Source organism: Drosophila albomicans, chromosome 3, assembly GCF_009650485.2.
Source record: "Drosophila albomicans strain 15112-1751.03 chromosome 3, ASM965048v2, whole genome shotgun sequence".
Classification (NCBI taxonomy): domain Eukaryota; kingdom Metazoa; phylum Arthropoda; class Insecta; order Diptera; family Drosophilidae; genus Drosophila; species Drosophila albomicans.
This window is the reverse complement of record NC_047629.2, coordinates 23,992,338-24,006,427: the sequence shown is the minus strand read 5'-3', so window position 1 is coordinate 24,006,427 and position 14,090 is coordinate 23,992,338. Positions and strand designations below refer to the sequence as shown.

At 37.2% G+C, this 14,090-nt stretch overlaps 1 protein-coding gene across 8 annotated transcripts in view; it reads right to left on the bottom strand.

The window, feature by feature from the left end:
* Positions 1-231: 231 nt before the first annotated feature.
* LOC117568896 (ecdysone-induced protein 74EF) overlaps positions 232-14,090 on the bottom strand; it is an 80,816-nt gene continuing 66,957 nt past the window's right edge. For 2 of the 8 annotated variants that reach the window (XM_052004948.1, XM_052004947.1), the window contains exons 3-7: positions 5,387-5,488; positions 5,206-5,314; positions 3,595-3,771; positions 3,374-3,487; positions 233-1,979 (exon numbers count right to left, since the gene is read on the bottom strand). In XM_052004948.1, coding sequence (XP_051860908.1) covers positions 1,840-1,979; positions 3,374-3,487; positions 3,595-3,771; positions 5,206-5,314; positions 5,387-5,488 — 642 coding nt within the window. In that variant the 3' untranslated portion in view covers positions 233-1,839. Of the gene's footprint in view, positions 1,980-3,373; positions 3,488-3,594; positions 3,772-4,092; positions 5,042-5,205; positions 5,315-5,386; positions 5,489-12,509; positions 12,612-14,090 lie in introns of those variants that run through there. The other 6 variants (XR_007954940.1, XM_034249798.2, XM_034249797.2 and 3 more) reach the window with 6 other exon arrangements.

Sequence of the window (14,090 nt, the reverse complement as noted above, 5' to 3'; positions counted from 1 at the left end):
GGCTCTGCCTGTTGACAGCAGCTTGGCGGTGCAAACAATGTGCCTCCTCCTCCTCCGTTTCGCCCCACCCAGTCGCGTCTAGCCGGGAACCATTGTTGGCCATCCTGCATAAGCCAATCTGCACACCCGACAGACACTTCAAACTGCAAACCTAATCAAAATGTGAGCTTAAGGATTGACGGTGTGGTAGAGCTATCAGTGCAGCATTCATAAATCAATAAATATTGGTTTTGCATAATTTTATTATGTTTTATTTGTTTGTTCATCTTGTTGATTTTTGTAATTTTTATTACATTTAACTACACATACTTAATCGCTAGATATTATATTATTTTTTCCTTTTCCATTTACCATTTGCCTTTTTCATTTCTCTCGATCTTGAATGAATTTTCGATTTAATTTCTTGTACACATCAATTATAATTATTATTTACACTGCAATTGTTTTAGGGCAAACTTCAGAATTCCTTGAAGTTTCTTAGTTCGATATTCAGAGTTTAGTCCTTCGTCCAAAATACGAGCACTAAAAATTGTTGTCATCTTAGGCTTATGCTATATAATAGTTTATTTTGATTACTCTGTTTCGTTTGCTGCTGCTTTTGTTTGTTCTTTTGATTACCAACACATTTCCGTATGGCCAAAAGTCTTATACTTTTTCTTTTGGTGATGTTTAACACTATTTGTCTTTTCAGATTCTTTTTTATTTGATTATTTAATCTTTTTTATTCTTGCTATATTATTACTTGTTAACAAAAATATATTTACAATAACTTATTTCTCAACAATTTTGTGGAACTTTTTCTTTATCGAAATTAAATTTTAAGCTTAGTAACAAAACTAGAAATTTATTTACAAGTTGTAGGTGACAAAATTTGAGAAATATGTCTGCAGTGGAAGTAAAAGTGTGAAGAATGGAATTAAAATAAAATGAAGAATAAAGCTTTGTCCTTGATATTTAGACTCTTCTCGTAGGTGATTAAAGATATAAATTCCAATTGATACTGCAGAAATAATCCGTCTTCGGGGAACCGAAGTGAAGTTTTTCCTTTCTATTATTCGATTGTAAAACTAATTTGTTTTATAAAAGAGATTTAGTTAGATTTGCATTCTAATTAGTTAAATATTTATATAGATTGTATATTAAGATTATAATTAAATATTATTACTAGTATTTTATGTTGATGTTTAATGCTAAGTTGACTTAAAATCACTTACATAAAAGCTCTTAACGCTTTTAGTTTTGAATTTTTTAATACACTTTCAAGTAATAAATGCACAGGAAATATTTATTTATTTATTTTTTTGGTTTTCTTCTTTTGGGTATTTTATTATAATGCTTTTATAAATATACGAACTTGGATTGTTTTTGGTTTGGTAAAGAATGGAAAAAGCGCAGTGGCAAATGTTTGACATGCCTCTCCATACAAAAAGCAAGCAAGCAAATGAAAGACCCGAAAAAAGTGCTGTCAAGGGATACGTTTTTTGTCTCTATGTATATACGATATATTTGTTTGTAGTTCTGGTAGTATTATCCTGTGACACTTGCTTTTCATCAAAAACATTACAAACATGCACACATACAAATAAAAGTAGTTGTACACACAGACAGACAAACAGACACGCACACTGACACTCACGCCGAAGTTAGTTGAATAGTTGATATCCTAGTTTCATTTGCATTGCATTAATAATACATATGTATGTATGTTATCTGCTGCGAAAGGATCTCTTCTTATACTCGTAATTCTACTGATTCCATTTTTGTTGTTGTTGTTGATGAATTTAGTTACAAATGCGCCAGAGCTTTGTTAATTGGTTCGAGACCTTCCTCGTCTTAGACTTAGACAATCTTGATATAAACATTTGTGTGGAATATCCGATAGCCGATGGCAATTAATACCATCAGATTGTGCAGCTGACGTTGCGTCGTTTTTGTTGAGCCACCCACATGTCCGTGATACATGGCCGCAGGATTATCGCCTGAATGCATGAAAAAGGCAACAAGAGAATCGAAGAGAAGAGAAAAAAGAAAATACAATATGAATATCACGAGAAAATGTGTTAAAATTAATTAAGCTAGCAGGTAGAAGAGACAACAACAACAACACATGCTAATGAACGTTTGCAGTGTCTCCACAACTTATGTTGGCTGCCTTATAAGTTACGAGCTTTGCTCCTTTTAAGCCTGCATCTGTATGTGTGTGTGCGGTTTAGTGTTTATTGCCTGACTTTAATGGCCTGCCTCGACGTGGGTGGTGCGAGCATTTTTAATCCGCACGCCTGCGGCTCTGTAATTTTCATAAATTACTTTTATTGTTCTCTTTATTTTTTGTGCACCACTTGATATATGAACTGCCAAAGAGCTACAATCCACAGATACAGTTACAGATAGGCGAAAACAAATATGCATACAGTATACACGTGTATATTTAGCACCATAATACCCTTTACATCTGTATGAAAAGGCTGTGCTTAAGAGCGTAGAATACACGTTAACCCTTTCGACTCGAAATTAAATTTCGGAAATATCTAAAATTGTTGAGGTTGTTTTACAAGTAATATAAAAATATATACTATACGACAATTTGACAATACTTAAAGTCAAAGAACACAAATAATCTGAAAAAAAATCTAAAAAAAAACAGACAAATTTAAAAAATATATCAAAAAACGGCTTCCGCAGTCGAAAATTACTTGCATTTTTAAAAAACCAGGAAATTTTTATTCAATGGTATATTTTGAAATTAGTCGTAGAGAGTTCACCCAATTATAGCTTTTAGTATCTGGTATTTTTCTATTCTATGGTATATTTTGAACTTAGTATATTTTATTTATTTTATATTTTTCGGTATATTAGATAGGTAGGTTAAACCTGCTGGCCCTAGAAGAGCAGAGCATAGACAAATGGACGCCCGTAGCTAAACCGGGTATAGGTATATTAATTTGGTATCTTTTTAGAATAATACTACAATATTACACTCATTGAAAATGGGTAGCGGGTATGTAACAGTCGACTGTAACTTTCTTACTTATTTATCACAATAACGACAATGTTGCCTAAAGAGTTTATAAATGTATGCCTGTTAACCAGGTCATCAACTAGTCGAGCAGTTGTTTACTTCGACTGGCGCTTTTATTGAAACTTTAATTTTATTTGCAAATTTTTGTTGTGTTGCGTGAATTGCATTTGTGCATTTGCTTTATTTAATAAAACGGCAGCAAATGAAATGTAAATATATTTAATAGCCGTGTTGATTGAAGCGCTGCCAGCGAAATCCCCATGCATGCATACACATCATTCATACATATATGTAGATGTGTTATTCGCTATAAAAAGTGAGCGCGCGTAATGATAATAAATGTAGTAAACTCACCTTTGAAAATGTGCACCAAAACGCTGGCAGGCTGCGTGTTGCTGGCCACGCAGGTGAAATTGCCCGAGTGCTCGCGACGGGTGCGTTGAATTGTAAGCTCCGATGATTGAAAGTCTGCAACGGGATGATGATGGACGCAAAAGAATGCAATGTGAATAAATGCAGAGAGTGTGTACGAAAGAGAGAGAGAGAGAGAGACAAAGAGAGAGCGATTCACTCACCTGGTTCGGTTGACACATTAATGCCCCGATCAATGTCATAATTAATCATGCGGTTGTCGTGATACCAGAATATATATTCAGATGCCTCGGTATTCTGCACCACGCGGCATTGCAGTCGCAGCGTTGAGCCCGGCGTCAGATAACGTATTGGCGGTCCTGATATTTCGGCGCGCGCTTCTAACCGAATTGAATGACATTTTGGAAATTGAATTGCCGTTCCCGCCACAATCGGTTGTCGTTGTCGGTTGTTGTTGTTGTGTGTACGAGTGTGTATTATTTGGTGTGCGAGGGGAGAGAGAGAGAGAGAGGGGGAAGAGCAGTTGAGATGAAAGATTCAAAATTTAATCAAATGTAAATGCAAATACGTGTCACAAGTGCCATAAACTAAAGCCGACACTTGATATATGCATGTTACGTATACGACATGTTGTACGCCATATCAGATCTTTGCCAAATCACTATTTAGGTCCTAACTCTTTATATTTTGCTATATTTTAGTTACTTTCTTGCATAGCTGCTAGTAGAATTTAGTCAAGAGTAATTTCACAAATTGAATACATCATATACCGAGAGCTCAAAAAGTTGAATTTTATTTTTATTTTCTATTTCCATGCTTCTACTTTTTAGCAATCTGCAGTCAAGTGTCTATTAAAAAGAGATTTTGCAAATGAATTACGCCAAATAATGATGAATTGATTTAACTGCAAATGAATAATTCAAAGTCCAGCCTTCTTTTAAGCTACTCTCAAGCGCAAGTCACATATGAATACTGTCAAGTCAGCTCTGGCTGAGCTGCTAAATATGCCTCATAATGTACGTGTATCCTGCGTTAAAAGGACGCATCTGATTAAGTGTGTCGCCTGTGCAAATTCATGCGGGGCGTTACCCAAATGTCTAACATACTTTTTTTTTATATCTGATGCGTGTGTGTGTTTTGCGATATAGCCTTTTGTTTTTGTGCAGGAAAACGCCATTAGGCGCAGCACATTCAAAGTAAATTGTTTGTTAAATTCAGAATAATGTGTGTCAGTTAACGTTTTTGGCCAAGGCCAAAAATAGAACAAGAGAGGACTGAGAGCTGAGGACGTCTAAGTTGCTGAGTCGCTGCCATTTTGAGCATTTTGGGCAGGTGCAGCATCTTTGTTTTTCTTTTCGTTTTTTCATTTTCATCTCTCTTTATTTTTCTTGACTTGTTTCGCTTGCCAACTCTGGGCAAACTGGCATATGGACATTTCTAATTTCAGCATGAGCGCATCGAAAGGCAACGGCACCAAAAATGTCAACTAAGGGAAAGAGTGTGAAGACGTCTGTGTTGACCTGACCAGAGTCGCCGGAGCGAGAGAGTTGACAATTTAACTTGAGTTTTTTTTTTATTCGGTTTTTCCGTTGGCCCCAAAAGTGAAGTTTGTCGAGATTTTTTAAGAGCTTGTCCAGCAATTTATTTTTGCTTCAGCAAGTAAATAGTTTCAATGGGCAAATCATCAAAGCGTGAAATTATACATAAAAAACAGAGGAGAAACCATTTGACTGGATACACACAGCCAGACAGTCAGACAGAAATACAGACAGCAACTCAATTGAGGCAAAAAGTCAAGTGATGTTTCAACTTACCGACAACACTCAGATGCAAGAAAATCGAGGTGGGCGGATGCGTGGACACTTGACACTCGTAGACGCCAGCATCGCGCTGTTGCACAAATTTGATTTGCAGGGTCCAGTCCTAGGGGAAGCAAACGAAACATTAGTTGCTAGCACGTTACGTATACGCAACGTAGGTGGAAATTCGACTCACCTCGGAATGCTTCAAATGCGTTGCACTAAAACGTTCATCGCTGCTGTAGGTGGTTAAGCCGACTGTAAGCAGATGATAATCCTTTTTGCGTATCCAGGATACCTACGAAAAAAAAAAAAAAAAATTGCGAAATGTTTGTTAGAAATGGCAACTCGAAGGAAATGGAAAATAGAGGATAGAGGCCAAAGGGCGCAAATGCGGCGCCATTAGTCAAATAGCAACGCAACGTTCACCCTCTCTTTCTCTTTCTCGCATTTGCCCAGGACATTAGTCCTGCTAAAGCTGCAAATGTTTAACATATGGCCAGAGCAGAACGCCGCATTGGCCATTCGTGCGTGCCAACGTTCGTCCTCTACAAATGTTTGTCAATTCATCAATCCATTTGCTACTCCAACGACGACAACGACAACACGATGATGTTGCAATTTTTCAAAAAGAGCAACAACAACAACAAAAGATCAAACGCAGATACAACTTAAGGCCCATAGCCCATAAAAATAAACTGAAAAAAAAAACGTGGAAAAAAGGAGGAAAAAAAATCAAAAAGCAATTACTTGTAAGCAGCAATAACAATGCGAGCGGCAGCAGCAGGACAAAGTATAATAAACATAATAGCAGATTGATTGATCCACGGTTCAAAGTTCAAATTGGCTGCTTAACTGTAAATATACAGGCAAACAAACGCACACAGCAGCAGCAGCACAACAAACATGTTGAGCCCAAAATGCCACGCCCATAACTCTCCGCCCCTCCTTCCATTTGCCATCTCACTTTCGCTTGTGTATCGACTTTAGCTAATCTCAAATGACCATTAATCATTTCGATTTCGACATCGTCTATGCTACGTTTGCCAAGCATCACCTACGCACACACACACATACAGTCAGAAACTCACACACTTACTCACACACACAGATGAACGCCCACATCTATTAGCGTTATACTGCCTCATATGGTGTTCTTCTGGCCAGGCCATAAAGGATGTGCCCAGCGAACGAATCTGCTGGTTGGTTCTTCGAGTCTGCTTTGCTCCAAGTACGCGCGCGTGTATCAATCAATTTTCAATTGATAGAAAATTTTATTTATTGCCAGCCGAAAAAAAACGAAGTATAAAAAATAGCAAAACACGCAATGAAATAGAAAAGCAAGCAAAAAGCTTTGTAGCAACTTTCACTCGCAGCGCAAATATTGACACACGCACATGACAAGAGCAAAGGAAAAGTGAAAGCAAAAGCGAAAGTGAAAGTAAAAGTTGAAATTAAGTTGAAAGCGAATTGTTAAATCGTCAGCAATATATAGTACTTGGGCAGCAATCACTTGTTCAATTGCTGTTTAAATGCTTCACGTGCCTGTCTACAAGCAAGTTGTCTCAATCAAATTACATAAATTCCTTGAAAATCTGTGCTTGACTCTTGTCGAAAAATACTTATACTTTATTGTGTGCGTGTGTTCATTTATATTAAAAATATTTTACGCCTTGGTAAATTTACAATTGAATCGTTGAACAACAAGAGCAGCAAAACTCGACAATCACTTATTATCTAGATTTTTTTTTCCGACTAGAGGAAGGTTAGAGGAAGCCTGGCCCGCATACGTTATGAAATCAATATATCTATTCAATACAATCTGCAACAGTAAAACACAAGTGTGAGGCATAAATTGCGCATAAATTCAATGTGAACCAAAAACTGGGACAGCAGCCGAAGCTACTCTTCTTTTGCTCTCACATACCTTTTGCGCAGATATATCTATGTATGGATAGATCTGAGATGCTCTGGCAAAAGAGTACTTTAATTTATGCAAGCAATGTGTTACGCATTGGAAGGAAAAGGAACTTATAAATTAAGCAGTTGTTTGATCAAAGAATTACATCAAATGTCTGTCTGCCTTTGCTGCTGTCTTAATTTGTTTGCTGCCAATGTTTTATGTGAGGAGCGATGTTGGATTAAAGCACTTCAGAACGTAGTTGAAGTAGGTCAAAGATAAACTTTAGTTCTAAAAGAAAGTGTATACAAGAGTCTTTGGCAGGCCAACAAACAAGCTATTTTTTCTTGAATTTTTTTTTATGATTTTTTTCGGTATTTATGATTGCTGGAGTTCTCTGTCTGTGACTGCGACTGCGAGACTGGGACTGCTACGTGTCTGCAAATAAACCCTGAACCGTGCAGCCAGCGAAAAATATGGCAAAAACCGTAAAGCGGAATGCGAAAGGATGAGCTTGTAGCATGTAAAGAGTGTGTGTGTGATCAGGCGGGGGAGGGGAGAAGAAGGGAGTGTGGAGTCTTGCCAAAGTGAAGCCATCACGGGCAAAAATGTGTCTGCAAAGCAAAAGCAAAACCAAAAAACGAAAGGAAAAAAACGAAGCGAATATCAAATGTTGCGGCAATTAATCAAAAGCATACGAATTCCTTTGCCAAAGTGTCTTTGCATGGCATATGAATGTCTGTGTGCGTGTGTGTGTGTAATATTTGTGTATGTGTATAAGTGAGTAGTCCGTATTTGCTGTGCGTGTGTATGCCGCATAAATCTCAGCGCCTGTCACGTGTGCATGCGTGGCGCCTCCTGCGGCTGCCTGCTGCGGTTGTCTGTTGACTTTGCCGCTGCCTCGATTCGAGTGCGTGAAGCTGTGTCAGTGTCTGTGTTTGTGTGTTGCAGCTGCGAGCGCGCAGATAATTGTTTACATTTTTACCTTTTTCTCTGCTTGTTTTAAACACCAAACAGAAAAGATGCAAAATAAAAAGTTACATTTAATTTATGGCCAAAAAGCAGCGTCGCTTCGCCCCAGCCACAAATCACTTGTTAGCAAATTTATGGCAAATTTATGCTAACTACATGTCCTGTCTGTCGTCCTGTCTGTCGCTTCGCCTCCCCTAAGTGCCAACAGCAGCGCCTCTAGCCAATCCTTCCGACTTCTGCCAATGCAAACCAAAAAAAGAATTTGGCATACTTATTTACGCTGCGATTTGTCTGCGCTTTTTTATGCGGCGGCAAAGGTAAAAGAAGTGGAAAGGAGAAGCAGAGTTGGCACTTATCAGCTTGCCATCTTTCGACAGCTGGGTACATATGCAAACTGTCTAACTGCAGGAGAATTGGGCGTTCAAAGTGGGCGGAGCCATGCCGCGGCATACAAACAAAACACACACGCGCACACACTCACATTCGATACACAAACCGATTTGCAGAGAGTTTTACAATACGCATTTTGTTGTTTCTGCACTACAAACTTTAGATTGCCTTTTGTTGCCATTGTTGTTGTTGTTGTTGCTGGTGGTGTTGTTGCATGTTATTGACGAGCATTTTGTATGCTTTATTTCGCTCTGTCTAACCAATTTCCGTTGCCACAAGCCGTAGCAAACGGTCAAACAACAAAACCAGCCAAAGCGAAGGTAAAAATTGGCAACAACTCTTTTTACCATAAAAAACAGCAAAAAGTTTTTAACAAGCGATTTTAATAAAATTCTATTTAGATGCTGCTTTTTGGCAGCCATTCGAATAGCACACACACATACACACATCACACACACACAGAGTCGCACACATGTTTCTGTATACACATTTACACAAGTTTTTTGCGGAGTTTTAAGTGTAAAAAACTTTGCACACAAATACGCTCAATTTAGTGCGCACTGTGTGCGATATGTGTATGTGTGTGTGAGTGTGTGTTTATTGCATATGTGTTTGTGTGCGCATGTTGATAACTATTTTGTTGTGCTCGGCAATGCTGCAGCAGTTCTGTCCCTGGTCTTCGTCGAAAATTGCCATTGTTGCACAAATGAACGAAAATATTTTGCAGCGACTGTACATGAACACTAACTAAATGTGTGTGTGTGTGTAAATGGGCATTCAAGTGCTCGCATATCCATAACAAACTATTGCCCCAAATTGGGTCAACAACCGTGCCATAAAAACAGCAAAAAAAAAAAAAACAAAAAAACCCAAGCAGAAAACTTTCCTCCAGCTACAACTTTTTGGGTAAATTCCAACTTTGTGCGTCTTTTTCAAGTTCAACCAAACGAATCTGCTTATTGTTTTGTATTTTTCTTCCTTTTGCATTTTACTACGTATCTAAAGGGAATTGGCGCGCTGTGTGCTTGTGAATTAATAAATGATTTGAAGCGCGAAAATCTTGCTTGGGGAAAATACTCATGCTCGGTGCAATTTGACAGCCTTCGAATGAACTTTGCGCATTATTCATTATTATTTGAGCGGAAGTGCGCATTAAATGCAATTAATGCATAATTAAACACTGAGCATTTGCTAATTGTACCGCAAATTAGCCTGTCTAATTAAAAACGAAGGTCGTCATTAAATATGTACACATATTTTTGCGCTGCTCAATAAAAAGGGCCGAAACTTGAAAATGTAAATTATCATAGCCTACTTTTCAGCGCAGCTGTCAGCCCATTAACTGCGAGATGTGATGTGAACGGTTTGGCATGGCCTGAGTGTGAGTTATGAGTGCCTGAGGGCTGCAATGATTTGGGATTTAGGGTAGCATGATGAAGGGCACAAAGAGCGCGCATTACAATCAAAATGTGCAAAGTAAAAAAAACTGTCTTGTTCTGCATGCATAAATCAATTAAATGTGGTGTGAGCCTTAACACTTTACACGCTATCTGTCCCTTTAGACTCTTCTCCTCTTCATTATGTTTTTCCATTTCCTTTGGTCGCTTATTTATGCTCAACAATAATTGTTGTAGTCATCGTAATTGCATTGCAATTAAAATAATTAAAATTTAAATGCAGCACAGCGCAAAACATTTCTCAACTTTTGTTTGCGGCCTCTGGGGTTGAAGCTGGGTGAAAAGGGAAGAAGAGATGCATGGACAGAGGCTGAGGCTTTCTTAATTTATTTGTCGGCATTGAACCTTCACCTTTGCCACACCAGCCTGCTCAGCCTCAGTTCCAACTGGGACCCACATCATAAAAACTTGCAGCGATGCTTAATTGTTTCAGCTCTACCCTGACGTCTTTTGTCGCAAAACACACTGAACTTTATAGAAATGATGAAGCCATTTAGCCCACACACAAACACTCGCACACACACACAGCCGAACAAGTGAATGAAAATCTGGGTCAAAAATTGTTGCCTTTTGTTGTAGCATTTGTTTTAATAAACATTGTGACAGGCAACGACAGGCCAGAACAAAAGATTCACTCATTCACTCATTTACTCACTGCGGGCGAGCAGCTTCAAACATCAACATCAACAACATCAGCCTCAGCCTGATTCTCGAGCCTTTATCAAGTTGTGTGTCTTGGCCAGCGAAGGAATGCCTTATTAGCTGACAAACTGCGAGACCGTCCCTCACTTGGTGTAATTACGGTTGAGGGATGCTAGTGAACAAAGTGATAATGATTTGTATTCATTAAAAAGGTTTAAGGCAATTTCGAGCAACATTTACTTTTCGGTCTGCGTCGGCCACGCCTTCATCCACACAGAAAAAGGCTAAGTGACTGATGCTTAGTTAATGCTGTATAAACCCAGAGACCAGACACCAGACCAGAGAGCGCATCCAAAACACACACACAAAGGATGTGAGCTGACAATGTGGTTGCTGGCATCCAAGTTTTAGCCATTTAATTGCCAGCTCAAGACTCGACAAATTCCTGAAGTTACATGCTTTATGATGAAATGCAAGTATTGCAGCACACAATCAAGAGACTAGAGAATCCAGGCTAATTGCTTGTTAGAAACTTTTGGTCTAACCAACAAGATGGCTCACTCAATGCCTACTACGATGCGAGTATATTTGACTGCGTATATAGCAAACAGTTGGGAATTACAAATTATATTATATTATGTAAAGCAGGCGCTGCTTTTGGACTCGCCTTCATTATCAACAACAAACATTTTAATGAACACTTGAAAATGCATAAAAACAAAACTTAAACACACAAAATGGGCTGCTTAATTTCCATGCATGAGCACTTGAAGCAGTTGAGAATAATTCATGAAATCACATTTTAATGAATAAAGAAACTATCTAAGATACTAATACTACTCTAAACAAAAGTTTTTATTGTTGGCAAATGTATAACGTAAATATAAATTATTTGTAATTTAATTCTTGAATGATAAATTTAAAGTTCTCTAAGTTGAAGCACCAAGATTTTATATTTGAACATTTGCAACTGCTTTGAATTATAAATGAGTTTTCTAGAGTCTGAACTGCACTTTAATAATTTATTCAAAAGTAATGCAAAAACCAAGCTTCTGGTAAATATTCATATCTTTCTGAGATAACATATGAGATTAAGCATTCAAATTCAAATATATAGCTGACATTATATTAGTATTTTCGGGACTTTTTGTCATTTATGCTTTAAGCATTTGAAAACTCGAAATCATTTTAAGACTTCAGTTGATTTAGTATGTCTTATTTAAAAGTTATAAATTGTTATGGCATTATGTAAGAGACACACACACTAGGAAAAACTTGGAGGTCACTTGGAACAATAACAGGCAATACCAGTGGGCGCAAACATATGGCAGAGACTGTGGTGACTTCGCCCAGTCAAATGGCAAGCAGTACAAATATTATATAATTTATAATTTTATGTTTTTTCACTGACGAAGAAGTCGTCGTCGTCGGAGGCATGTTGCAGGCCTTATTGTTGGTCTCACTCGATGTGTGTTTGTACTAGTGTGTGTGTGTCACATGAGTGCAAGTGTGCCTTAAAGCTGGCACAGAACAAAAATGTGAGCAATAAAAACAGGCAACAATAGCCACAAGAATAACAACAACAGCCTGAAGCAAAACTCGACGCAACAATAAACAAACTTCAAATAAAAATGGTACGAAATACTCGCATACAAATATATATAGAATATATATGTGACTGTACGGGTGTATAGCATTATTATATGGCCTATTTCTCTTTCTCTTTCTGCGCCTCTCGGCATGCATATAAAACGTAATTCATGTGCACGAAAAATAATAACAATAATTTATGGACAACTAAAGGAAAACGGAGCCAGAAAAACAATTGCTTGCTCTAGACGAAATTCTATTTTATTTTTTGCCCCCTTGTTGTCTAAATAAATACAAATTATTAGGCACAAAATTATGTGCTTGTTTTGATTAAAAACGCGAACTCTTGTTCTATCTTGTAGAATATCCAGTTAGACGGGTGTTTAGATATTCCCAACAGCAACAGCAACAGCGGCAAATGTGGCAAATTTAGTGGCAACCCTCATCAATGTATGCCTGCCTCGTATATCCTGTATAGAATGAATCCCCAAAAAAGGATGTGATATAGTTTGCAGTCGCGAAAAGTTGAAACAGTTAAGTGGCAAAATTAATTTCCGCTTTTACAACATGAAATTCATTTCTAAATTATTGTACATAAAGTTTGTAACAAATTTATAAGCTGAGAACAATGAAAGGATTCCATAAAATTATATTTTATATGCAAAGACAGAATCAAAGCTATTTTTAGAATTAAACATTATTTTCAATGTAATTAAATTAAATTCCATGTAAATGTATTCGTGTTATGTGGAAGTACAAATTCAAATTAAAATTTGAAGTTTTCCTAGAATTCTTCATTACCGCAATTGACTTTGATTTTAACGATTTTTTTCTGCGAATTTTGCTTGCCAGCTCTACAGGGTATTTGGCCAGCCTTTTCGAATCTAGCAGCTCTTTCTAAATTGTTATTACTGTTTTCGGTTTGTGCCTTGGACAATGCCATTTGCCGTCATATCTGATCTTAAACTTTTAAAATTCTAACAAGCAAACACAGACAAGTTATTGTGCATAGAGAGATAGAGATAGAAACGATGAGGAGGAGAGAAGGAGAGTGAATGTGTGCCAGGGCTGGGGCTTAAATATTTGCGTAACCTTTTTTTATCTTAACGACTTATCTAACTGCGGGCTAACCAGCAAATCCAGGCGACAGTCACCCGACCAAGTTGAGCAAGAGAGGAAACCCTTGAGCGTTAATTTTCATAAAATACCAATTTCGGCATTTTTATCTGCAGTTGCTTGGAAAATATTTGCACTCTTGAATGAGTTGGGTGTGTGTGAGTGTGATGGGTATGGCATTGAGTATGTGCAGAAAAGAAGGAAGAGAAGAAGCGGCATGCTTGTCTAGGCTAGTCAAGATTCACCTTTAGCTGAAATATAATTATATTTTCTTAAGCTAATCTGGAAATATTTAACAAAGAAATAAATGAGCGACTGCAAGTTACGCTGCACCTAGCTTTAAGCTTAATCGTTATTACACTTTCTTATAAATTATTAAAAATGATAAAAAGTAAACACTAGTAAAGAATAAATTTAATTTGATACAGTTTATTACACAATACCATCAATTAATGAAAGTTCTTTTATTTTGCTTTAATTTGTTAGTAACATCAAAATAATATATACATGTATCCAGGGTTTCTTATAAATATATATATTTTTTCGCTAATAATAGCTGCTGAATAACAAACTTACTTTCCACATTCAATTAAAGAATACTCTGTTAAGCTCTTGTGCCTTAGCTACAGGGTATAAATTACGTTTTCCAAATGTAATGCTCTTTGACATTTTTGCTTTCTACTTTTTCGAATTAAAGCTGCTGCTTTTGGCATTTGCTATTGCTGCTATTGCTGCAACTTTATGTCATGCTGTGAGCACATTTAATTACTGCCACTTTTCTCTATGAAAATATCTAGAAGTCTAGACATTAAAAACGACAATTTATCTAGCAA